At 51.0% G+C, this 26,918-nt stretch overlaps 1 protein-coding gene across 2 annotated transcripts in view; it reads right to left on the reverse strand.

Moving 5' to 3' along the window:
• The window catches only part of CYFIP1 (cytoplasmic FMR1 interacting protein 1), a 95,542-nt gene that overhangs the window by 53,692 nt on the left and 14,932 nt on the right, over nt 1–26,918 (reverse strand). For both annotated transcript variants that reach the window (XM_090263742.1, XM_090263743.1), the window contains exons 2-8: nt 7,417–7,539; nt 7,243–7,332; nt 6,002–6,079; nt 5,293–5,394; nt 3,828–4,009; nt 518–614; nt 288–416 (exon numbers count right to left, since the gene is read on the reverse strand). In XM_090263742.1, coding sequence (XP_090119868.1) covers nt 288–416; nt 518–614; nt 3,828–4,009; nt 5,293–5,394; nt 6,002–6,079; nt 7,243–7,332; nt 7,417–7,533 — 795 coding nt within the window. In that variant the 5' untranslated portion in view covers nt 7,534–7,539. The remainder of the gene's footprint in view (nt 1–287; nt 417–517; nt 615–3,827; nt 4,010–5,292; nt 5,395–6,001; nt 6,080–7,242; nt 7,333–7,416; nt 7,540–26,918) is intronic.

Raw genomic sequence — 26,918 nt, forward strand, 5'->3', positions numbered from 1 at the left:
GAGCTGGGGTGGGGTGGACCCACCTGGCACTGGGGTCAAGCTCAGGACACACCCACGGGAATGTGCGCGGAGCCTGTAGTTCAGGCGGCAGCACACGCACACACGCGCAGTCACGTACGTACGTGCACACATGCGCATGCGCGCGCGCACATACGTACCCGCACACACAAGCGTGAGAATAAGACCGGGTTGAGAAAAGCGTCGGAAACAAAGCACAGCCTGTAGAGGAGGAGAGCCAGGCGGCCCCTCCCTGGGCGGAGCTGCCCGCGCCGTCCCCACCCACGCACCTTGAGAAGCATGTGTTTCTCGCTGGGCGTCAGGTACATCCTGTTCTCGTAGTAATCCACGCACAGGTTCACGATGTCCGCCAGCAGCTCCTCATAGCCGGCAATCACCTCCAGCTGCTGCTGCAGGGACTGAAAGGAGGGAGGCCCGTGCCACCAGCTGCTCCTGGCGCTGCGGCCCCGCCCCCCAGGCAGGGCGCCCGTCAGCCGGGCGGGGAGAGCCCGCGCCTCACCTGTGTGATCTTGTTGTGGTTGGCCAGGAACATGGACAGATTCTGCGACTCCTGGATGGACTGCGGGTCTGCCATTTTCCGCAAAAACTGAGCAGCCCTTGGAAAGCAAGAAAAGAAAAAGAAAAAAAGAAAGAAACCTAGTTGATCAACCAACGTGCTTCATGACTTAAAAAAAAAACCGCCAGAAAAATCGAGATCACGTTTCTGTGGCTAATTATCTGCAGAAAGGTGGTCTTGGCAGCTGGTATGGCTTCAGCCTCCTCGAACTTCTCCACCCTAGGCCCCAGCGTGGTCCGCTCACAACCCCGCGGTCCAGAGCTGGCGACTTCCTCAGAGAGGCGGCGAGGGCCCCCACGGGCTGGCCTCCCCCAGGGCCACCTGCCCCTGTCACTCCCGGGAAGCGGTGATGGACTCGGCCGGCACCATTCGGGTGCTCTGCGGAGAACAATCGGGGCCACCGCACCTCCCGCTGGTCAGGGACCACGCACCGTTCTGGCGCCAAAGGTCTGGGACAGAACCCTGGTTCTGTGACCAAACGCAGTTCCATTGTGAACCAACCTCCGGAATTCTCCCGAGCTTCACTGATAACATTGTGACCAATGACCCACCCACAGGGCTGACAGGAAAACAGGAACACACAGAACGGCCTGTCCACGGACGTCCCACAGCACTGCGAGGCCCGTGCGGGGACTCTGAGGTCTTGCAAAGAAGCGTGAAGTGGGTGTGAGGGTTCCACACATCAGAGGCTGGCCCCCAAAAATCTAGTGGGAGCTGCCACATAAGGGCATGTCTGTGCAACCCAGAACCGTGGGGGTTTTACAGAACAGAATCTGCAGTAAAGACTGGCAACCTTCCCTGCCTCCTCAGGAATAAACTCCAAGTTCCATGCAGCAGCAGTATGACCCGTCTACACATGATCATGAGATACAATGAAAAGCCACATGATCTAGGCTGAGCCATGAGATACAATGAAAAGTGTTGCGAGGCACTTGAAAGTTTACTTATGGGGGATAGTGCGGGCCTTTCCAGTCTTCTTCCTCCCTGGTGACTGGAATGCAGAAATGATGGCTGGAGTTTAAGCAACCATTTTGTACCATGAGGCAACACATGAGGCAGCAGAGCCGGAGGACAGCAGGCGTCCTGGGTCCTGGTCACTGTGGAACCTCCACGTCAGCTGCAGACCACCTCCCTCAGGACTTTTCAAGTCAGAGAATCTGAAATCTTATTTAAGCCACTGTTATTTCTGTGGGTTTTTTAAAATTATACATGGTTAGACGTCCTATTAATTGGTAATGGTAACATCCCTTTTTTAAAAAAAGATTTTATTTATTTTTAGAGAGAGAGGGGAACAGAGGGAGAAAAAGAGGCAGAGAAATATCAACGTGTGGTTGCCTCTCACATGCCCCCAGCTGAGGACCTGGCCCGCAACCCAGTCCTGTGCCCTGACTGGGAATCAAACCGGCGACCCTTTGGTTCACAGGCTGATGCTCAATCCACTGACCCACACCAGTCAGGGCCATCCATTTTTAAAGTGTTCACTTTACAGATCTGAGTGGTTGCCAAGACTAAGGAAGGGAGCAAAGGTACTCTTTTCTATTAGCCTCAAGCCTCTCCATAACCATATGGGTGATCTTGGCACTGATGTTCAGAAGAGGCTGTACTGGTAGCTACCAGCTGGATGCAAATAAAACATGTGTGTGAGTGTCAATGTGTAGGGCTGGGGAGGAGAGGGGTCCCAAACAGAGGTCACAGAAAGAGTCTGCTGAAAGGGGTGAGAGGGCACCTGAAGGGAGGTGAAGACCCCAGGCAACTCCTGGAGGAGTCCCCAGGTGCCCTTCCAACAGCCTTCCACAGGTCAGCCCCATTCATTAAATTATTTTACAGCCTAGACTTTGGAATAAAAATGCTATTTGCTAAGAGAAAACAAAACCTTTTTGAAATTAAAAACCACTGATGCTGTGCGCCTCCAACAAAGTCAGAAGGGCTGAGAAAGCTGCCTAAAATTATGCAGCAAGCCTTAGCCAGGTTGCTCAGCTGTTAAGAGTGCCATCCCGATACACCAAGGTTGTGGGTTTGATCCCTGGTCAGGGCACATACCAGAATCAACCAATGAATGCATAGATAAGTGGAACAACAAATAGATGTTTCTTTCTCTCTCTCTCACCCCTCCCTCTTTCTCTAAAATCAATAAATACATAAATAAAATCTTTAAAAATCACTCAGCAAGTGATCTGTGCAGCCAGGAGCAGAGGCTGCTCTCCTGGTTGGGTGGGTTCCGCCCTCCACCCCTCAGAAGCCACCACACTCCACCCACGCGGTCATCAAACGGGGACAACTCCAGACTTTCCTACCCAAGACAGGTAATCAAGTCAACTCCAAAGACTTGGCAGTTCTCACTATTGGAGCTGGTTCTGGGGGATGAATGGAATGCCTGTACTTATTCATATGAATAAGGCTTAAAATTTGGGTGAATAGCTCCACACCCACCTCATCCTTAAGTCTTGGTTTTGTGCCCGATCCCAAGTCAATTTCGTTTTAAAAACACAGCAACAGTTGTATGATGTCAGATGTAACATAACTACAGCCCACTCAGATGCAGAGGAAAACCTCTTCCGATTAAATTTTATGTTCAGCTTCCTTGTCTGGCAAGAGGTAACATTAGTTAGCATCTCATTCGAGCCAGTCATGCCTTCAGCAGTACCAGGGACAGACCTTCTAAAGAACCTCAGTCAGAAGACAGCCGGCCAACCTCCTGACACAACGTTCCAGAAACACACAGCCACATCATTCCTGCCTTTTCCAATTCTCTTCTCCACATTCAAAAAGAAAACCACCCTGGAGAAAAATGGGTCTGGACAACCTGGAAGCTCAAAGTGACCCTGTGACAGTCCACAGAGCCAGCTCTGCCCACTGCTGTGATGGTGTGCACCTGTCAGGGACATCCGATCAAAGGAACAAGTAGAGGTGAGACCTCCAGGCTGCAGAACCTCTCACTGAGATGCTCACTGAGCCAAACACCCATGCAGTGACCCCAAGGCTCTGTGAGCAGAGAATGGGCTGTATGCTTCTGTCTTCCCGAGGGTGCTGAGTGCTCAACAAATATTTGAGGATGACACACACTTCCCAAAATGCATCGCAGCACATGTCACCTGCCGGCTGCCCCAGGAGCACATACCAACAAGTTCCAAACCTGGCAAGTAGCCACTGCCAACCAGCTGCAACAACTTCAGCACACCTCGGAAGCGCACCCACTCTGTGCAGGTACCACAGGTCACTCGCCACAGAGGCCCGGGCGCCAGGCGAGGCTCACCTCTTGTAGGCCGAGTGGTCGTTCTTCACACTGCACTTCATGTTCTTCAGCTCGTCCAACACCGCGAACATGTTGATGAACTTGCCCAGCGTGATGAGATACGCTTCGGACACAAAGTCCTTCCTCCTCTCCGCGTGGCACAGGCGCCTCACCTCCCCACAGAAACGCTCGATGGCATTTCTCTGAGCAGCGAAAGGGGGCAGAAGAGCCTCTGTCAGTGAAGTGCCAGCTCCCTGCCCAGGTTTGAGCACAGTATCCAGACTTACTCATAAAACACCCACCCAAGGGCATGGATAGTTAAAGTGTGGAGAGACTCTACATGCCTTTGCTCTGTGACAATCATTAATTTTGTACTTTACCAACTATGTCCCTAAAGTAAATTAATTTTGTTGATTATTCCAGTAAAGTTACAAGACAAATGCTCCAACAGAACATCTTTAAATCAGATGTTTTAGCTTTCAGAGATGAAGTTGGGGAGAAAGGGGGGAGGCGTTCCTCTTTCCTTTTTTAATCCTCACCCGAGGGAGGATATGTTTATTGATTTTAGAGAGAGGGGAAGGGAAGGGAGAGAGAGAGAAACATCAGTTGGTTGCCTCCCCTCTGTGCCCTGATTGGGAACCGAACCCGCAACCTAGGTATGTGCCCTGACCAGGAGGGGATCCACAAACTTTTGGTGGGCAGGACAATGACTGAGCCACCCAGCCAAGGCTTGAAAACTTCTAAGATAAAACAAAAATTTATTTCCTACGTTTTATATTCTGTCTTTGCTAAAGAAATCTATAATAAAAAACTTAACACATTTCCAAAGCACACTTTAAAAGCCAGCAAGTCTCCTCCCAGTGGCCTCTATGCCTAAGGGGCCAGAAGGAGCCAAGAACAGGGTGAGGACCACCCAAGCAAGGGTTAAGGATGAGGTTGAAAAAGAAAATACCTGAGCCCTGGCTGGTGTGGCTCAGTGGATTAAGTACAGGCCTGCGAACAGAAAGATCGTGAGTTCGATCCCTAGTCAGGGCACATGCCTGGGTAGCAGGCCAAGTCCCCAGTAGAGTGCGTGCAAGAGGCAACCGATTGATGTACCTCTCTCACATCAATGTTTCTCTCCCTTTCTTCCTCTCCTTCCCTCTCTCTAAAAAGTAAACAAATAAAATCTTTAAAAAAAAAAAATCTTAAAAACCCGATGAATCAAAAGTACGAATTGGCAGAAAGACAAACATACATGGACCTGAGAAGGTGGTCTGCATGCAGGAAACACAAATTCGCTCTCAAGGAGAGAAGTGAAACACAAAAGAAGTGTTTATTCTGAAAGGGCCAGCAAAACTTTAAACTGTCAAGGCTCGGTTCCCTTTTGTCTCCGAAGCTGTTGTGGTTGCTTTAACTAACATGCACTGGATTTACTGAGTTCACAGCAAAGGCACCCTCCCACTCCTCTGCATTAAACCCCTAGGATTATTTCGCTGTTATTTACCTGGAAGTACATGAAATTCATCAGTTTTGTGACCTCGGGCTCCAGGACCTCCACGGTTTTCTCATAAATTTCCACTCTATTAGGCTGCTCATTACATTTCACCTGTGAATAAACAAGCATGACATAGAGGCTCCAACCCAGCTAGAAGTTAGCGGGGAGGACACTGGTAGAGCTGGGGTCCCTGGCTGCTGAGGGGATAATTTGGGGCCGGGGGTGGGGGAGCAGTGAGGGATGGGGAGCGTGGTCTTGTTGGGCTGGGCGGGGCTGGTGAGATGGGGGCGTGGTCTGGCTGGACTGTAGGTGTGGGCGTGGTCTTTCTGGGCGGGGCTGGTGATAGGGGCATGGCCTGGCTGGACTGTAGGTGTGGGCGTGGTCTGACTGGGCTGGACGGGGCTGGTGAGATAGGGGCGTGGTCTGGCTGGACTGTAGGTGTGGGGCGTGGTCTGACTGGGCTGGGCGGGGCTGGTGAGTAGGGGCGTGGTCTGGCTGGACTGTAGGTGTGGGGCGTGGTCTGGCTGGGCAGAGATGGTTCTATAGGGGCGTGGTCTGCCAAGGCTGAGCCGAGTGGGGAGGGGCGTGGTCTAGCAGTGGGGGCGTGGTCTGGTAGGCTGGGCGGGGCTGGTAAGGTGGGGGCGTGGTCCATACGGGCTAAACTGGAACAGTGGGGTGGTGGCGTGGTTTGGCTGGGGCAGACACTACAGCAGGGTACCTGTGGGATGGCCCGAGAGCAGCTCCTCCAGGTGTACAGCATGACAGCGTACTCTTGGCCCTCCTCCAGCATCTCATTCTGGAAGGGTACACAGAGCAAATCTAAGGCAAGCAGGGCAACAATCCTAACAAAGGAGATGCCAAATTGCTAAAATCTAGAGGCATGACGTGTCCTGACCCTCCCTTTCAGGGACAAGCACCAGTGCTGAGTAAGAAACAGCAGTTAAGAAGCTGGTGACACCATGATGCCGTGGTGTGACCATGATGACCAGCCGAAACACCCCAGGGCTAACTGCAGGCTGGAGAGAGGCGTCAGCGCCATGCAGGCCCCTCTGCGCGGGGCCAACGCAGATATTCTCCACAGCTGTCGTCCATCAGCCCCACTCAGTCCCAGACAACCTGAGGGCAATGCAGACGGGAAGCTGGGGACACAGTGTGGGGGCAGGGGCGGTGCAGCTCAGATGTACAGTCATCACACACTCCACCGGGCTACAGAGGTCGCTGTGCTCAGGAGGAAGCGGAGCGCGGCTCTGCCATCCCCAGCGCAGGAGGAAAAGCTAAGCAGTGTTTCTGCAACGCGGCGACCAGAGAGGGTGTTCTTGAGAGGACCACCATCCTTTGAAGACTACTTTAGTGCCTACTCCTTTCACATGGACTCCTTTGCTAAAAATGGTAAAAGCTGCCCAGATGTACTTAAAATGTCATCTACAATTTGATAATGTTTTTAAGATACTTTAAACTGTTAACAACCTTTGACCTTTCACTTCTACAAATCTAGCCAAAGGCAATAACTGTATTCAGAATGATGTTCGTTACAGCTTTTTTTAATTGTAAGAAAGGAGGAAACTAAGTAAACATGCAAAATCAGTAAAATTGTGGACATTTACAAAATATTCGTGAAATCATGAAAATACGTATTTATAACACACGTCATTTATGCAGCCTAAATCACGAGTGGCATGCCTGCATACAGGCATGTCACAGGAAGAGAAAATGGACTTCCTCAAAATGCTAACGAAGGTGTTCTCTGGGCCAGAAATGCTAAATTTTCCGGAAGAGCATGTATTCTTTTATAATAAGAAAAACAAAGGCTTAAAAAACAAACCCCAAACCGGGGTGTTTCATTCACCCTTCTCTTTACCCACAATAGGTATGCTATCAGGGTGACACCAGAAGGCGGGACATTCGCCATGTGGATGCGCCATTCCCCCAGCTGAAGGAAAGACACGCAGACGGAATTACCATGCTAGAATGGACGGTCGCTTGTTCAATATATCTCGCAATGCCGGTGACGAAAGCATTTCTGTCTTCAAAGTTAGTGTTGAAATTCGGCTGAAAGGAAGAGAAAAGCCATCAGGTGGAGGTCAGAGTCGCAGGCGGTCTGCCCGCGGGTGCGGGCACCCACCCGGCACCCACCTGATACAGCAGTGAGGATGGGGGCGGCTCAATGCAGGGCTGCTGGTCGGGCAGAGGCAGCTCTTCCAGGAGGTCCACGTTGGACAGCGCGTCCTCCAGTGTCACCTGGGCCGCCATCCTGGCCTAGAACAAAATACAAAGCCACTTGTGCTGTGCAGAAGGGCAGGGGCACCCCGACAGTCCCTCCACAGTGAGCGGAGTGGGCCCCCACTCGCCTGCTCCTCTCCCGAGAGCACTGGGGATGGCGAAGTGGTCATGGCCAGTCCCCAGGGCTCAATGGCAAGGGAGTCGCCATGCAGCTCTGCTGGCCTCGAGGAGTCACGATGCAGGCACACGAGCCACCTCACGTGGCTTCACTTCCTGCCACCCTTCCCACCTTGGGGCCACTGTCCCTAGAGAGCTCTCTGGGAGGGTGTGACAACACCCTCACTGGGCCGCAAGAGGGAACGCCCCTCAACATTACATCTGCCCCACGGAGGCCAGCACAGCCTTGGAGGCAGCGACAGTGTTTCTTGTGTGCAGATGCTTCCTGGTCATTCCTCCAAGCAGCATTATAGAGCTAGGGACTCCAGAAGCACAGGGCCCACCTGCAGGGACCACCGAGGTGAGGGTCAGGGCTCAGGTGACACAGGGAGGGGGCTGTTAGCAGAGCACAACTCTGAGGCTGCGTCCAGACGCACAGACATGGAGGTGGGTGTCACCTAAACACACGTGCTGGCTCCCGGGGACAGGACTCGGCACACTCCTGCCTGCCTCCTGCTGAATGCTGCTCCAGCCCCCAGACAGGACACTGGGAGTAGCCCTAACCCGAGACGAGACTCGCCGAACCACTCTGACTGTAGACAGGACAGCTGGGGCGGTCCCAACCGCATGGGGGTCACTGGGGACCACGACATGTGTTCTGAGAAGGGAAGAGCAGGAGGCAGGCAGGACAGGAACACTGAATGGGAGAAGCACCCACCACTCCTGCTACCGCTCGGCCCCAGAGAAGAGGCAGGTGTGGAGGTTCACCGCAGCGAGGGATCCTAAAGCCCCCAGGGTGCTGGGTGGAGAAGCAAAAAGGGAACCCGGACACCAGAAAGCCCTGACACGCAGTGTGGAGAGAGACGCTCGGGAGAGCAAGCCCACAAATGTGGGCCCCCCCAAAGCTGCGCATGCGTGGACCTGGGCCTCTCATACCTCAACCCCTCAGACCACAGCCAGGTCCCAGACGCCTACGGGCTGCGCGCACAGGACAGGTCCGACGGCACCGCGGACGCTCGGAGAACAGAGCTGACGCTGTCACAGCCAGCAGAAGGCAGGTCAGAGCCAGAGCCTAAATTGAACCCGGTTGCTTGTCTGCTAATATTAAAGATCAGCACTCTCCTAGGATTTAACATGACCTGGAGTCTCACATCATTCTATCAAAAATGTCCAGTTTCAATCCAGACTCATCAGCACCCCAACAACCAGAAATGTCGTAACTCCCATGGGGAAAGAAAAACAGACAACACTGATATAGCTCATATGTTAGAACTACACACCAGACTTTAAAGCAACCACTGCAAAGATGCTCAATCAGAAAACTCCCAAAATTAAAGAAAAAAACTGAAAGTTGAGTCAAAAAAGATATCTATATGAAAACCTAAATGGGCCCTGGCTGGTGCGGCTCAGTGGACTGAGTGCCCGCCTGCGAGCTCAAAGGTCACCAGTTCGATTCCTAGTCAGGGCACAGGCCTGGGTTGCAGGTGGGTCCCCAGTTGGGGGCGCGCGAGAGACAACCAACCAATGTTTCTCTCCCACATTGATGTTTCTCTCCCTCTCTTTCTTCCTCCCTTTCCTTTTCTCTAAAAGTAAATAAATAAAATCTTTTTTAAAAAATCCAAATGGATCAAGCAACTAGTATAAAAGTGATCCATGGACACGGACAACAGGACAGGGATTGACTGGGGGCAGGCAGTGGAGAGCAACAGGGGGGAAATTGGGACAACTGTAACAGAACAATTAAAAAAAGAAATTTTTCAAAAATGGAAATTTTAGAAACCTTAAAGACTCCCTGCATGAACACAAGAGCAGAGGAAAGACTCCATGAACCTGAAGATAAAATAATAGAAATTATCTGATCTGAACGGAGAAACGAGACTGATAAAAGGAAGAGCCCAGGGGACCTTGGGACAAGAACGAAGGTCTAACATGTGTGTCATCAGAGTGAGAAGGAAAGTGAGAGTGGGCAGCACTGAAAAGTAGCTGAAAACCACAACTAAAAACAACCAAATGTGACAGATGTTCACCTACAGATTCAAAAAGCTCGACAGATCCCGAATAGGATAAAGCTAAAGAAATCCACACCCAGACGCATCACAACCAAGCTGCCAAAAACTAAACGTGTGTGTGTGTGTGTGTGTAAAATCTCCAGAGAAAAAATGGCTCATTACCTACAAGAATTTGAATATCTGTAGATTTCTCCTCAGAAACAGGAACCTGAGGCCATGAAACAACACTTCTTAAGTGTGAAAGAAAGAAACTGTCAACCCAGAATCCCATATCAAGCAAAGATGTTCTTCAGGAATGAAGATGAAATAACAATATTATGGGATGCAGGCTAACAAAAGTTCTTCAGTCCAGAAGGAAACTCAGGACTTGAAGAATGAAGGGAAAACAACAAAGGGTAAAACTGAGTAAACAGAATAGACTATTTCCTTTAGAACTCTTTAAAAGACGTTTGGTGGTTAAAGCAAAAATTAGAACACTGCCTGATGGGGTTTCCAGTGTGTGCAAATGTAATATATGAAACAACTGTCACACACTACTTCCACCTGAAGTAGTAAAATACTGGTTCTGAAGCAGGATACTAAGAAGCTAGGAAAATTCCTTGGCAAGTGGAATGGGGAAACTGAGACAGATAAACAAGCCCGAGCAATTTATAGCCCACTAATAAATTACAAGGTCTTATCTTCCCTAACCAGGAACACAGGAACAAATGGTTTACACATTCCAGACCATGCCCGGGACAGACCTGTCTCGGTCCTGGTCCCTCTTCTGTGACAGTCTTTAAGGTGAAACCAACTAAAGAATAATCCAGACCCCCTTCTATGTGCTCATTTTGATGAATAAGCAAAATAAAAGCCACATCTGGGAAGCTTAATGAATATTCTCTTGAGATACTCTGCCCTGAAACCTGCCCTAAAATTCCCACCTTTAGAAAACAGACAAGCCCTGGCCGGTGTGGCTCAGTGGACTGAGCGTCAACCTGAGAACCATAGGGTCGCTGGTTTGAGTCCCTTCAGGGCACATGCCTGGGTTGCGGGACAGGTAACCAGTTGGGAATGTGCAAGAGGCAACCACACATTGATGTTTCTCTCCCCCTCTTTCTCCCTTCCTTCCCCTCTCTCTAAATAGAAATAAAATCTTTTTTTAAAAAAAGACAGACAAAACCCTTGAGACAAAGGACCCAGTGTGTGTTCTCCCTTGAGCACACCTGTGCCTTTCCCCAACTTCTTTGCTCGGGTGTGTATCTTAGCTTTCTTTCCTCTAAACTCTAAGGATCCTGATGACCCTTGCAACCAGGGGAGCAGCAGGCAGCAACAGCTCATCCCGGGCTCACCCTCTGAACCTGTCCCCAAGGGCCCTCCTTTTGCCTAACTTTCTAACTTTTCAGTGAGCCAAAAGGCAGCTCTGCCTAGGCTCGCTCTTGTTGCTGTGATCTTGCCTCTATCTTAAGCTCTTCTTTTGTTTCACTGTTCCCAGGTTTAATAAATATACCCTTAAAACCACCGGGACTCATAAAGTGAAATCTTTCCTGCACAAAGTCAAGAACCCACACGCTCCAGACTGTGCCACAGTCCTGGTCCCTTTCCGGTGACCAAAAGTTAAGCATATACTTTGCAGTCCCTAGAGCAACCACAGGAAAAAAAAAAATCCTATAAATACAATATAACTTATAAGAAGATCATGTACAATAAATTAAAATGGAATATTAAGGGTTCAAATAACCTAAAAGAAGGCAGGAAAAGGAAAGAGCAATGAGAAAATAAGGATCCTCTTGCTGTGAGGATACACTGGGAAGTTGGGGTCTGCAACCCAGAAGAGGGCTCTCCAATTCTGTCACCAATTCCAAAGTGGGAGTTTCCCCTCACCGCCAAGCAGTTCTAAGACACCAGCTGGCTGCCCTACAATCTAACTCAATTCTAACACCATCTACCTGCACATAGGGTCAGATCCCACCGGCTGACGGCTCGGACCCACCCCCACTTCAGGGACCAGGTGCAAGTTATAGGTTGTCACCTGTCCTTCTGACTGACAATAAAACCAAAGCGTCCCATGACCCCCTCCTCAGGTTCAATTAATTTGCTAGAGGGGCTCGTAGAAGTCAAAGAAACATTTTACTTACTTAACTTTTTTTTTTTTACATTTTATTTACTTTAGACCGAGGGGATGGGGAAAGAGATGGAGAGAAACATCAATGTGTGAGAGAAACATTGACTGGTTGCATCTTGTATGCCCCTAACTGGGGACCTGGCCCACAACCCAGGCATATGCCCTGACTGGGAATCGAACCAGCGACCTTTCAGTTTATAAGCCAATACCCAATCCACTGAGCCACCAGCCAGGGCTACTTACTCAGCATTTTAATAACAGAGTAGCAGGTTATGATACAGGACCTAACTCAGGGAGAGCCAGATGGAATAGGTGCACAGAGCGTCTGGGGGAAGGACACGCAGTCTCCCTGCCTGCTGAGTGCCGCACGCTTCCCAACGTCCACGTACTCACCAACCCAGCGGCTCTCCAGTGAGCCTGCCCTTTGGGTTTTATGGTATCTTCTCACTTAGGCAGCACTGAAGAAACCCACTGGCCATTGGCAAGGAATTCAACTTCCAGTCCCCTCCCCTCTCCAAGGTCAGGGGGTGGGACTGAAAGTTGAAAGCCTCTTATCAGCGGTTAGGTCTCCTGGCAACCAGCCCCCAGTCACTGCATTAACAGAAGCTCTGCGTTGGCTCCTTAAGAACATTAAGACATCTTTATTGCTCTTATCGCTTAGGAAATTCCAAAGGTTACAGGAGCTCTCGACCAGAAACAATGAAGACCAAATATATATTTCTTTTCAAAAAAAATTTTATTGATTGATTTTAGAGAGAAAGAGAGAAACATTGATTTGCTGTTCCACTTGCTGATGCATTCATTGGTTGATTCTTGTATGTGCCCTGACCAGGGATCGAACCTGCAACCTTGTGGTATCAGGACATTACTCTAAATAGCTGAGCTACCTGGTCAGGACCAAATACATATTTCTTAATATAAATCACAATATCACTGTTACAGAGTGGGGGTCTCCAAAAATCCCCAGAGCCCGCTGGTTGGGGGATGGGGAAAAGGGAACAGTCTTTGCATGACTATGGCTAGTAGCTAGTGTCTTAGTTATGCAAATGGCTTTGGTTCTTCCAAGGCCCCAAGGAGATGGGAGGAGTTTTAACCAAGGAATGGTGCGGAAAGAGCACACAGAGCCTGCGCAAGGTTCTGTGAATGGTCAGGACTGGTTACCACGCCCGTTGCGTCAGAGGACGCAGTCAGGGATTTAAAAATAAGGCGGCAACCGTTTTAGAGGAGAGGAGATCCACATGCTTTGCAGGAAAGAGAGGGAGAAGTCTATGCTGTCTTGAAAGGAAAGGGAGAACTCCATGCGGCTTTGAAAGGGAGAGAATACCAAGTGGCTTTGAAAGGGTAAAGTAGGTTTTCCTGGACTGTTATATGGAGGCTGGTTTAGCTCAGTGGATTGAGCGTTGGCCTCTGAGCTAAGTGTCGCTGGTTCGATCTTCCAGTCAGGGCACATCAGAGAAGGAAAACTCTGATTCCAAAAAACCTCCGCTGCCTTGCGGCATACCTCTTCAGGGGAAAGGCTAAGGGAGTAAACCCCGACAGAAAATCCGGAGCCGGAGTCCCTAAGGCGGTTTGACGTTGTAGTCAACACCGGCAACTCCTGCGGCGCACCTGAAGCCAAGCTGTATCGACTCCGTCTTTCCCTTGGACCCTTCAGCTGCGAAGAGAGGGGGGGTCTGCTGCATGGGCAACAGCAGACCCTCCATATCACTCTGCCCAGGCTCTGTAGCTTCAGCTTCACTGGAGAGGACACTCCAGCGTCATCGCAAGATGGCGATTCAACACGGGAGGAGACAGATACCGTGTCACTCCCGAGTTGGACTGCACAGCCATTCTCGGCGGTGCAGATAGACTCTTAAGAAGCTACACCATCGTCTCTCGAGACGGACGGCTGCCGACGACGACGAGTAGTTGGGTTTTACACCAAGGCACCACGCGAAAGAACCCCCTTTCGCTCTGTAACATCACCAGAACCCGACAATGCTGGTGCCTTGACACACTCTGATCTCAGCCTTTTAAGCTTCCAGAACTGAAAAATAAAATTCTATTATCGAAGTAAATGTAAACATATCACAAATAGTCTAAACACCTAATAAAAAGACAGAGGTCAGAAAAGATAAAAACACAAAAACAAAAGCCCTGACCCTGCGTTGCATACAGACACGCTCTGAGAAGTGTCACTGGGCAATCCTGTCATTGTGCGAACATCACAAAGCACACTTACACCTAGGTGGCACGGCCCACACACAGCTCGACTGCGTGGCAGGCTATCTGGCAGCTCTGGGGACACCAGTGTCCCCACAAGCACATGAGTAGTGCATCGTGCTACTCCATTCCAACGTCACCATGGCAACAGGAATCTTTCGGCTCCATTCTAACATTGTGGGACCACTGTCGTCTTATGTGGTCCGTGGGTGACTGAAACGTTGCAATATGGTGTGTGACTTGTAGGACAGCTACTAGAAACCCACTTCAGATGCAGTGATGCAGGTAGGTTTGTGAGAAACGCTCGCAATGAAACACCCGGACACAGGACTTGAGCATCAAAGCGAGGCGTTTATTCAAGAGTCTGCAAAGTCGGGCACACAGCCAGCCAGGGCCATGCGCGTTTGAAGTAGACAAAGAAAACTGGTTTTATACTAATGCAATTAGCTCCCCTCCCTAATGCGACTAGCTCCCCCTCCCCTCTTCTTCTCCCCCGTTTTTAATCTGGGTTCACAATCTAACACGATTAACTACTTAACTCAGGGTGTGATTAACTAAGGTTAATCTAGTTATAGGTCTATCTCCAACTTATTTGGAAAGTTATCTAGCTACATCTTCCCATTTCTCTGTATTTGGTGATGACAATCTTTGTCCTTTTGATCCCAGAGATATGTATGAGGAGCAGGGGAATGTCATTTCCTTGCCCCTTTTCTATGATGCATCTGTTAATTATCTCCCGCTGGGTTGAGAGTCACTGGCTTCTTTATCCCTTACAGATTGAAAGTAAAGGAGTGCAAGATGAACCACGCAAGTCAGAAGAAGCCGCAGTGGCTGTGAGCGGTGAGCTTCAGAGCCAGGCAGGCACTCACCAGGGACCAGGAGGCACACTGCGTAGGGGAGCAGGTCACTCACCAGGGACACAGAACAATGCTGCATGTGGGTGCATCTAACCAGGGAGCCTCACATCACCCCACGCAGACACAAAGAGCAGAAAAGAGAAGGAAATTGCAAGAGCCGGAGGAGACAGCAGCGAGTCTCAGTAGCTGCTGTTGACTCAGAACGAACCCAGGAACGGAACACAAGGGGACCATGTGGCCCTCTCTGGCATCTGCAGAACACTCCTCCTGACTCTTAGGCATAGGACCTGGGTTCTGGGAATCCAGGCCTGGTGTTAGCAAGCCCCCCATAAATCTGCTGCCCCTGGCACCAGTGACGGCCTACATCCTTCAAAGGTGTCCCCACCTGCAGACAGGAATTCAGCAGCCTCTCTGTTCCCAGCATCAGCCCCGCTCCCCCATCTGAGCCACCTGCAGAACGCCCCTTCCACTCCCCCGGCCCCTGGCTGCCCCAGACGCAGGCCACTGTCAGGAGGTGACAACTGCCCAGCCGCCGACCTGCTGGCTGTGCAGGGGGCAGTGCAGCCCACGTGGTGCCGCTTCCGCACCCCAGTCTCAGGGCGCCTTACACACGCGCTCCGCCCCGACCCTCGCTGCTGGCATCTGCCCCGACCCCAGCCCGCCGCGTCGCTTACTCGGTAACCGCCTTGTTCAGCATCTGTGTACTGGCCTCCTCTACTTCCGCCGACCCCCCAAAACCTAACACAGACAACAGCAGATCTGTTTGGCATGTTTCTAATTTAAAATGTAGCAGATGTTTTTCAAACTACCTGGTATTTTTGCAAACAAGGAAGACAGCCTTTTTTTCTTTGATTAGCGACTTCCCTCTGTCAACACAACTTCCTGTTCCACATACTCAAGAAAGGGGAGCCTAGGACGGTGACAGCACAGAGCCTGGGACTCGGGACCCCAGTGGCGTTCATTCAGGGCACCTCAAAGCTGGTGGCCTCCCCAGGGCCAGGCTGCAGGTGACGTGCCTCCTGCAGATCCAGCCCCGAGTCCCGCCTTCAGCCTGTGCCACGGCCCTGCATCAGGAGTGGTCTGGGGGGCTCGTGCACTTCCTGTGTGCCCCAGTAACAGAGCGGGGCAGGGGTCCCCAGAGTCCCCACCGCTCTTGGTTTTGGAGATGGGGAAGGAGATAATACAGCTTTTAAGGTACTTTGCATGTCCATGGCAAGCTGAGCGAGATGAGAGGTGTGCTGCAGCCCAGGACAAAAGGGTGGGTGATAGGCTTCAGGTGCTTTTCATAACAAGGATGTACGGTGCTAAGGGGTGGGGGTGGGGGTGTCAGTCAGCATTTAAAATTAGGGAGAGCCATGGGGAGAGAGAAGCCACAAGGTCTAAGGGGGAAGCCATGTGGTTTGGAGAGAGTTCGCCACGAGGTCTGGAGTAAGAAGGAGGTGACCCACTGGGACACCTGCCTGGAGAACACGGCAGCTCGGCTGATGAGGCTGGAATGGTGGGGCCCTGCCTAACCAAGCATGGATGAATTAGTGGGAAATACCTGAAATGCTGAACTATGGGAATACTGAGCCGTGGACTTCTGCTTTTCTGAAAGACGGTAGTTCCGACTGGCGTATTCTGAAACTGGCCCGGTTTGGGAGGGGGAGGCAGTACTAAGTGGTTTTGGGTATTTTAAAGGAAGTAGTACATAATTGGCTCTTGGCTGGTTTGGCTCAGTGGATTGAGCGTCGGCCTGCGAGCTAAGTGTCGCTGGTTCGATCTTCCAGTCAGGGCACATCAGAGAAGGAAAACTCTGACTCCAAAAAACCTCCGCTGCCTTGCGGCATACCTCTTCAGGGGAAAGGCTAAGGGAGTAAACCCCGACAGAAAATCCGGAGCCGGAGTCCCTAAGGCGGTTTGACGTTGTAGTCAACACCGGCAACTCCTGCGGCGCACCTGAAGCCAAGCTGTATTGACTCCGTCTTTCCCTTGGACCCTTCAGCTGCGAAGAGAGGGGGGGGTCTGCTGCATGGGCAACAGCAGACCCTCCATATCACCCTGCCCAGGCTCTGTAGCTTCAGCTTCACTGGAGAGGACACTCCAGCGACATCGCAAGATGTCGATTCAACACGGGAGGAGACAGATACCGTGTCACTCCCGAGTCGGACTGCACAGCCATTCTCGGCGGTGCAGATAGACTCTTAAGAAGCTACACCATCGTCTCTCGAGACGGATGGCTGCTGCCGACGACGACGATACACACAATAACATTGAGCCGTAAAAAGGAAGCTGGTGTGCTGAATTCTGACACCTGCTACGACATGGATGAACCTCGATTGAGGACATTATGCTGAGTGAAAACAAGGCAGTCACAAAAGGACACTTACAGTGGACCCCTGAACAGCACAGGTTTGGGTCCACTTCTATGCAGATGGCATGGGGTGTCAGCACCCGTGACCCCTGCTTTGCTCAAGTGTTGCCTGTGCAACATGACTCCGCTCACGAGGTACCTACAGTAGTTAAGGTCACGGAGAGAAAGTAGGACAATGGTTGCCAGGGTTGGAAGGAGGCAGGAATGGGGCGTTAGTGTTTACTTTTATTTAAAGCTTTTGTTTATTTTTAGAGAGAGTGGAAGTGGGGGGAGAAAGAGAGGGAGAGAAATATCTGTTGCTTGCCTTTTACATGCGTCCACCGGGGACTGGGGAATCGAACCAGCAACCTTTCACTTTGCGGGATGACGCACCATCAATGAGCTACAGAGGTCAGGGCAGGAGATTGAGTGTTTAACAGGTACAGAGTTCCCATCTGGGAAGGCAGGAAACGTTTGAGACAATGGTGGAACCACAACGTGAATGCACTGAACACTAGTGAATTGTACCCCTAAACACAGCTCAAATGGTCAATTTTATGTTATGTATATTTCAGGACACAAAAAGTGGAGAGCAAAAAAATAGAATATTTTTTGTATATCAATCAGAAAATATACTTTCTAGAGTTGGGTTCAGAGTGGACTCTTTCAAGTTTCCTTAACAGGGTTCTTAGGCATCAGACCTGGGTTCTGGGAGTCCGGGCCTGGTGTTAGCAAGCCCCCCCAGTAGCTGCTGGTGTCAGGGACTGCCTGGCCCCCCCATAAATCTGCTGCTCCTGGCACCAGCGACTGCCTACGTCCTTCAAAGGTGTCCCCACCTGCAGACAGGAATTCATCAGCCTCTCTGTTCCCAGCATCAGCCCCGCTCCCCCATCCGAGCCACCTGCAGAACGTCCCTTCCACTCCCCCGGCCCCTGGCTGCCCCAGACGCAGGCCACCGTCAGGAGGTGACAACTGCCCAGCCGCCGACCTGCTGGCTGTGCAGGGGGCAGCGCAGTCCACCCGGTGCCGCTTCCGCACCCCAGTCTCAGGGCGCCTTACACACGCGCTCCGCCCCAACCCTCGCCGCTGGCGTCTGCCCCGACCCCAGCCCACTGCATCGCTTACTCGGTAACCACCTTGTTCAGCATCTGGGTGCTGGCCTCCTCTGCCTCCGCCGACCCCCCGAAACCTAACAGGGGTGAGGCAGAGACTCCATGGATCTGCCTGTGTGGCACACACACAGGATGGAGAGATACAGGAATAAACCTGCCAAGAGGGCTCCTTGTGCTCAGCTGGGCCCAAATTCATGACCAGAGCTTGGCAGCCACTGTTCCCAGAGGCCTCTCCTGCTGAGCTGGGTAGCACGTTACCCCGGCTGGGCGTTGTGCTGTGTCGCACTTACCACTGTGGCCAGTGCTTGGTGGCGTCCCAGCGCGTGAACCAGGAGCTCCTGAGCAGCAGCATGTAGAACAGTCTCAGCCCAGTGACACCCTGGGGACCCAGCTACTTCCTCTTACCACCCCCCCAGGCCCCTGCCCCAGAGGGAGGTGCTCCTGGGACCAGGGGGCCTCTTCTGACCCAGCCCTGAGCAAACACACCAGACAGGCATCAAGAACCCAGGCTCAACTCTGTGTGGGGTGGGGTCTTCAAAATCTGGCTGGCCTGCCCCCGTAGGCAGAGTCCCCTCTCCCACCGTGACACAGACCACAGCATAGAATGCGTGACTCTCGCTCTGCACAGGGCCAGCTGCCCAGACAACGTAGCAGGTGCGGCTTCCAAGCAGAGCGAGCGGGGCTGTCCTTTCCCTGCACCCCCTGCCTGGACCTGATGTCTAAGTGAGCACAGCTGTCACCCAGAGATGGTGACCCACGCACCTCAGGTGGCTAACACAGGTGCGCATCAGGAGACTGCCGGGGACAAGTGAGGCATCAAACAACCGCAGGTACACAGGAGGCAGGGCTCCCGGCAGCAGACTGGAAGCCTCCCAGCACCCACCTCAAGAGCAGTGCCCACCCAGCACGCTGGGGGTCCCTGGCTGACCTCCTCACGCCCTCAGATGGCTCTGTCTCCGCTCAGCCTCAGACTCATCCTGACATCTCACCTGATCGTCCTCACGACTGCCCTCAGGGTGGAGCTGTCACCTTGGGACAGATGAGCATAGTGAGGCTCAAAGACCCCACAGCCACAGAGCGGGGACAGGGCCACCGACCCCAGGGCTGCCTACTTCACCTTCACCCACTCGGGTAGAGGGCAGAGGTGAACAGAGATGTCAGCAAAGTGACCTTTCTGAGGGCGAGAGCAGGTGTGAAAAAGCCAGCCTCAGCCAGAGGGCAGGGGACAGGCAGCAAGAGCCCAAACCCCAGACAGAGCTGCCCCAGGGCAGGCGGGCTGCATAGGGACAGGGGACGGGGCTACCATGAGTGTCCAAGGGAAAAGGCAGGACGGTTTCCGCGAGACATCACAGTCATCACACACTCCCAAACAAAGAAGCATTAATAATAGAACTTTCTTACTTTTAATAATATGATTGGATCGTTTTCTGTTTCTGGGCAGCATGAGGTAGGTGGGAGGGAAGAAAGGGAAGCCTCCCACTTGCCAAGAGTTCAGTTAAAAAGGATGACAACGAGTCCTTATGACTCAACAGTCTCAAAAAATAAAAAAGAACCCTCAACAAAATGAAAAGACAACCTACTGAATGGGAGAACATAGTCTCAAAAGATACCTCCCATAAGGGGTTAATATCCAAAATTTATAAGGAACTCATACAACTTAACATGGAAAACAATCCTATTTAAAAATGGACAGAGGATTTGAATAGATACTTCTCTAAAGAGGACATACAAATGGCCAATAGACACATGAAAAGATGCTCAATGTCACTAATCATCAGAGAAATGCAAATTTAAAACACAGTGAGATACTACCTCACATCTGTCAGAACAACTATCACCGATAAATCCACACACAACAAGTGCTGGCGAGGACGTGGAGAAAGGGGACCCTCGTGCACCGTGGGTGAGAATGCAGACTGGTGCAGCCACTGTGGAAAGCAGTGTGGAATTTCCTCAAAAAATTTAAAATGGAGCTGCCTTATAACCCAGCAATTCCACTTCTGGGTATTTATCCAAAGAAACCCAAAACACTAATTTGAAAAGATATATGCACCCCTACATTCCCTGCAGCATTATTTACAATAGCCAAAATGCAAGAAAGCAACCCAAGTGCCCATCAACAGACGAGTGGATAAAAGTTGTGGTACATTTACACAATGGAGTATTACTCAGCCATAAATAACGGGGTTCTGCCATTTGCGACAATATATGTGCATCTAGACGGCATTGTGCTAAGTGAAATAAATCAACCAGAGAAAGGCAAATACCATATGATTTCACTTTGATGTGGAATTTTTAAAAATCAAAGTAAACAAATGAAACAAAATGAAACCAGGCTCACAGAAACGGAGACCAGATGGTAGTCAGTGGGCAGGGGAGGGAGAGAGGAGGGTAAACAGGTGAGGAGGGGACTGTAGTCAGTAGCAGTGTCACACCTCTGCATGGTGACAGATGTGACCGCCACACTGGTGATCGTATCATAAGGGATGTAAATGTCAAATCACTATGCTGTACATCTGAAACTAATATAATTTTGTATGCCAACTATACTTTAATGAAAATGTTTTAAAAGAAAAGAACAGTTAGGCCACAAAGAATTGATAGAGGTTAAAGAAGCAAGACTGATTTTCTACCTGGAGCATCTGTGTGCCAAGAGACTAAAAGCAAAAGAAAAAAAGTGTGTGTGTGACTGTGTGCATGCGCGCACGCATGTGTCGTTGAGTGTGCACATGCATGTGTGAATGCGTGAGCATGCATTTGTGTGCATGTGTGCCTGCACGTGTCCACGTGCATGCATGTGGGTGTGTCTGTGTGCGCATGTGCACATGCGCGCGCGCACACGTGTGTGTCTTCGATAAGCTAGTATCCCAGGGAGAACACAGGCTCCCTGTCAGAAAACCCACCAGAGAGACAAGACAAAGGAGGAAGAAGTGACAGGTGCCTTCAGAGATGTCATCACAGGTGCGCCGTGAGGACAGGCTGGGGGCTGACAAGGAGGGGCTCCCGTTGGGGTCCATGGTCCAGAAGCCCCTGTCAAGAGCCCCTGAGGGCACAGCATGGGTGCATCTGCTCCTAAAGGGTCACGGCCTACTTCACACCCCCAACCGCACCCAATGGGTGGTGTCTCCGAGCTGCCACCACACCCGGACGTCCTCTGAGCCAGGACAACCTCAGTGCACAGCCCACTGGGGCCTGTCCGAAGCTGGGCCACAGAGGGGATGGGGAGCAGCGGGCGGGGGGGGGGGGGGGGGGAGGCTTGTGTTTTACCAGATTAGAGGATAAACTTCCATCACCATAGAGATGGATTTCTTCTTTACCACCATCCTCCTAGCACTGTTCTGGAAACAAAAAACCTCTGAAAACCCCCTCTTGGGTTGAATAATTTGCATGTGTTTGGAAGAAGGACATCCAGCTCCCAGTTTATAAGGACAAACACAAAGAGCGAGAAGAAATAAATCCCCAAAAAAGGGTGACCCCAGGGAAAAAAGCCATCAGCCTCAGGAGGGTGCCCCATTTACAAGGCTGAGTGACAAACACAAAGAGAAACAGTTCAAAACACAAAGAGTCAGCAAACTGTGCTTCTGGTGACTTCGGTTTCTGAGAGCAGCCTCTAAATTTAGATCTTTAGCAAATCCAACATTTAAAAGCAATAGGTCTCACAGACCCACAGAGGAACCTGGCACAAAAGTCTCACAGAATCTGTAACTCTTTTCAAGGGAAGCTCCTCACTACATAAAATTGTGGTCCGTGAAAACAGAAATGAAATCAGAACTGCCGAGCTAAGTGCATGCACGTTAATAAATACTAGGCTTCCGAGGGCTGGGAACCACACTGCGGGTGGAGGTGGGGGATGTGTGTGAGTGGAAGTGGAAGCTAACCCAACCTATAAACAGGATTAAAAGCTGACCCCAGGGCCTGGCAGGTAGCTCGGCTGGTTAGAGCACTGTCTCGATACGCCAAGGTTGCAGGTTCGATCCCCAGGGTCAGGGCACATACAAGAACCAATCAATGAATGCATCAATTAAATGCCAACAACAAACTGATGTCTCTCTCTCCTCTCCTTTGACCCAAGTCCCTGGAGGGGCAAGCAGCAGCAGTGTCGGCAGTAGCAGCTGGCTGGCACCTGGATGCCCCAAGGAAGGACCGAGGCCCAGGGACACCAACCCAGAGGCCAGGAGCTAGGGACTCGGGCAGAGACCCACCCAGGCCTAGAGTCCCCCTCTGGGGGCGTCAGCCAGGAGCATGACCCAATATCAGACTCAAAGCGGGGGAGGGAGCCCTGCACAGGCACTTTGTTCCAAATAGAAACTTAGAAACTGCCCAGGCAGCTCTACGCAGAGGTTACAAAACATGGGGAAGCCGTGTTTCTGCAGCAAAATGCAGAACCGACACTGTGACGGGCACCCAGGCTTCCAGCCTGCGGCAGACCGTGCGTGCGCCCTGCCCGGCGCCGAGCCAGCGTGGCCTGCACCAGAGGGGTGCTCTGTTGCAAAGAGTCTTCACAACATTTCCAAACTTGTAGTTTTAAATTTTATAACTTCTCTGCGTCATTCAACGACAGCAAATTATGGAACGTTTCTGTGAGCACGCTCAAGACCTCCGCCAACTCTCTTCCTCTTCTTTATGCAAATAAAGGACTTCTCAGAAAAGGAGATATGTCCAATATTTATGTGCCTTCTGTTCACATGCAAAATTAATTCTCTAAGGAAAAAATGCATACTTTGCTGAACTGTGCCTTTCTCTGCCTCGTTTTAACAAAATGCGCTTTTCTGTGTTGCATTGTGGCAGCGGAACCAGGACTGCTATAAACCGAGTGAAGAGCTCATAATTAAAAACAAAACATAGGCCCTGGCTGGTGTGCTCAGTGGATTGAGTGATGGCCTGTGCCGGTTCGATTCCCAGTCAGGGCACATGCCTGGGTTGCGGGCCAGGTCCCCAGTTGGGGGCGTACGACAGACAACCGGTCCATATATCTCTTACACATCCATGTTTCTGTCCCTCTTTCTCCCTCTGTTCGCCTCTCTCTAAAAGTAAATAAGTAACATCTTTTTTAAAAAAGACACTACAGAATTAAAAACAAACAAACAAACATCGCTCTGGCTGGGTAGCTAGGTTGGTTAGAGTATTGTCCTGATAGGCCAAGGTTAAATCCTCGGCCAGGGTAAATAAAAGAACCAACCAATGGCCCTGGCTGGTGTGCTCAGTGGATTGAACGCCAGCTTGAAAACCAAAGTGTCACCGGTTTGATTCCCAGTCAGGGCACATGCCTGAGTTGTGGGCCCGGTTCCCAATTGGGGACACGCAAGAGGCAACCACACATTGATGTTTCTCTCCCTCTCTTTCTCCTTCCCTTCCCCTTTAAAATAAATTTAAAATCTTAAAAAGAAAATCAACTAATGAATGCACGAACCGATGAATGCATGAATAAGTGGGACAAATCAATTTCCTTCTCTCATTCTCTCCCTCCTTCCTCTCGCTCTCTAAAATCAGTAAATTAAAAAACAAAACAAAACATCATTTTCTGGCCCAGCTTTACTAACTGAAGACAGGCAGTTGTTCTAACGTGCAAAAATTTCAACTTCCATTCTCAAAAACAACACTGGTTTCTTCAGCAACTACCTCAGAAGGACAGAGAAACAAAAATTAGTTTGTTTGAAAATCGCAACAATGACGTCAGGTCTGAGCCAAGCTTGCCAGGGAATGTGGACTCTGGGATGCTTCCAGAGGGATGCCGCCCTCCATCCTCTTGTCCTTGATCTGTGGACCTGCAGCCAGGATCAGGTTGCTCCCCGGGGACAGGGTCCTCCCAGGCTTCTGGCCACTGTCCTTTTTAATGCCTTTTCACTGTGCAAAGCAGGACTTGGATAATGTCACCATCCTGGTTACATGTGCACTGGCTCACGGTATCTGCAGCTGTGGTTTGCAAACCCTGTTCCTGGAACCCCCGAGATGCCCTGCCAGGCCAGGGAGAGCAGTCCCGCTTTTATCTACTTGATATACTGGGGCACCTCCTGAGATTTCTATGAAAAAAGTGCTCTGATGCTAAAATAAATCACCAATAAAAAGCAAAGGTAGATTCCCAGATTCTGCAGTCAAGTCTCCATCCCTGAAGTCCAGTCAAGGGTCCTCCTCGCAGCCCGACACCCCTGGCCCCGCTGTCCCACCTCCTGCCTTGGCCGGCATGGGCACGGGTCATGATTGGGATCCAGAGGCAGGTGGTCTACTAGCTACTGGGCGTTTCCTGCGCCCGGGACGGCCCTTCATGCTTCAGCAAAAAACGAGGGGGCCTGCCGACCCCTGGCAGACTGGGAAGCTGCCCGGTCACAGAGACCGTGGCTGACCCCACGGAGCGGTGACGAGGCCGAACATCGCGGCGGGCGCGGCCCCACTGAGGCGTGGGCAGGGTGCCACCGCCGCTCAGCCATCTCGGCCTTGTCGGAGTGCCGTGGGCAGCAGGCTGTCCCTGTAGCGGCGGGCACGGGGCCCCGGCGCCGGTCCCCTCAGTTTTTCCTCCCAGACAACGAAGGGCCCAGAGACACCACCAGGACACCCCACATGCGCCCTTTCTTCTCTCCTTGCCCATCCCAGACTCTGCGAGGGCCCTGACTTCCGGTCCCGCTCAAAGTGCTGGGTGCACAGCACACTCGGCTTCGGCTTCCGGAGGGCACCTCCGCAGCAACACAACGCCTTCCACTCCAGGCCACGCCCAAAGGCTCCTGGCCACACCCCAAGGCTCTAGGCCACGCCCCGTGGCTCCAGGCCACGCCCCAGGGCTTTAGGCCACACCCCTGGAACCCTATTGGTGCTCTGACCCTGGGCCAGACCCCGTGGCATTCACACAGCCCCTCACTACACTACTGATATTAATTAAACACATTAACACCTAATGGACGTCGCTGCAAGCATTTCCCCCTGTCCGGTTATTTGCCTGTGTCGCTTACTTTTTTCTGAGAAATTTCAGTTTAAAATTTTTACCGCATCAACCTTTCCAGTCTCCTTTCTTTGGAATTTCCTCTTTCCCTTGGAGGTGTACCAAAAGTAGGAAGTGCCCTGCAGGCAGCCCAGGACTACGCTCTGCTCCACCGTCGTCCTCAGCAAACCGCTCACCTGCTCACATCAGAACTTGAACATCAGAAAAAATAGTTCTGAGGCAACAGGTAATCTCAAAGGATTAGCTTATAATATTGAAAGGCATAAAGACTTCAGGAGCCTGACGGAAGGAATTTTTTTATTGGACCTCAGGTTTAGTTCTTAAACCTGACTCGCTCTCGACTTGGTTGTTTCATAATGCCATAAAGAGAGGCCGCCAACCACGACAAAGGCTGGGGTCCTGCCTGAGACCCACAGCAAACTCCACCAGGGCAGTGACCTCCTACTTTCTTTCCTACCAGTTGCATCTTATCTAGACCTTTTCTTTAAAGGCACTTAAATTTAGTCTTTATTAAAGGGATATCATGCTCTACTTATTTTTTTCACTGTTATTATATCATTAATATGTAAGCACACTGGACCTTGGCCAGGTAGCTCAGTTGGTAGAGCATCATCCAGATACTCCAAGGTTGCAGGTTCAATCCCCAGCCAGGGCACATACAAGAAGTAACCAACGAATGCATTAATAAGTGGAATAATAGATCAATATTTTTTCCTCTCTTCCCGTCTTTCCTCTCTCTCTAAAAAAAAAAAATCAATTAAAAAAAACGTGTGCACACTGTCATGTGTCCCTCCAAGTGCTGTTCTGACAGGTGTATACTAGTCCACTGATCAAAGAGGCCACAGGTTTTGTGCCCCATCTCCTGAGGCTGTTTACAGGGCCTCTTACTGTGAACTCTGAGGACACTTCTCACATAATTAGACATGTCCAATGAATTCTCAAGGACAGGGTCAGCAAAATCCTCTATTAAGGGCCAGAAGCTGGATAGGCAGAACACCCTATTCTTTTTTTTTTTCTTTTTAAGATTTTATTTATTTATTTTTAAAGAGAGGGGAGGGGAGCGGGAAAGAGAGAAAGAGAAACATCAATGTGTGATTGCCTCTCATGCATGCCCCCAACTGGGGACCTGGCCGGCAACCCAGGCCTGTGCCCTGACTGGGAACCAATCTGGCAACCTTTTGGTTCAAAGGCTGGCGCTCAACCCACTGAGCCACACCAGCCAGGACAGGAACACCCTATTCTTATGAAACGTACACCAAGGTATTTAAGTGACTCCCTAAAGGGCCTGAAAGTGATGGAATGAAGTTTATGTTCTTAGTACTATTTTTATATCTCCATGTTTTGTAGGTTTGAAATTATTTAAAAATAGTAAACATGGGCTATCCCCCTGAAAAAGAGGAACTGAAAATGTCCATGCCAGACCTGTCACAAGTCCCTGAATGGAGATGTGTGTCAGAGGCTCCTGCCTGCAGGTTACACACCTGCATCCACTTCAGAGTGAAACACATCGTTCCAACCAGAGCGCCTGCCCTGGAAACCCCTGTGTTTAACTGGAGGAAGGTGTTGCTTCCCACAGATCCCTTAGAGAGCTGAGCCCTTCCCGGACCCTGCGAGGGTCCTGGCCTCTGTCCCGCCCTGGGTGCTGGGTGCTGGGTGCCTTGTGCACAGAACTTCCTGAGAGCTCCTCCTTCGTTCCAGGCCGCGCCCCAGGC

The sequence above is a fragment of the Furipterus horrens genome, unplaced genomic scaffold (genome assembly GCF_987537825.1).
Source record: "Furipterus horrens unplaced genomic scaffold, mFurHor1.1.pri manual_scaffold_16, whole genome shotgun sequence".
Lineage (NCBI taxonomy): Eukaryota > Metazoa > Chordata > Mammalia > Chiroptera > Furipteridae > Furipterus > Furipterus horrens.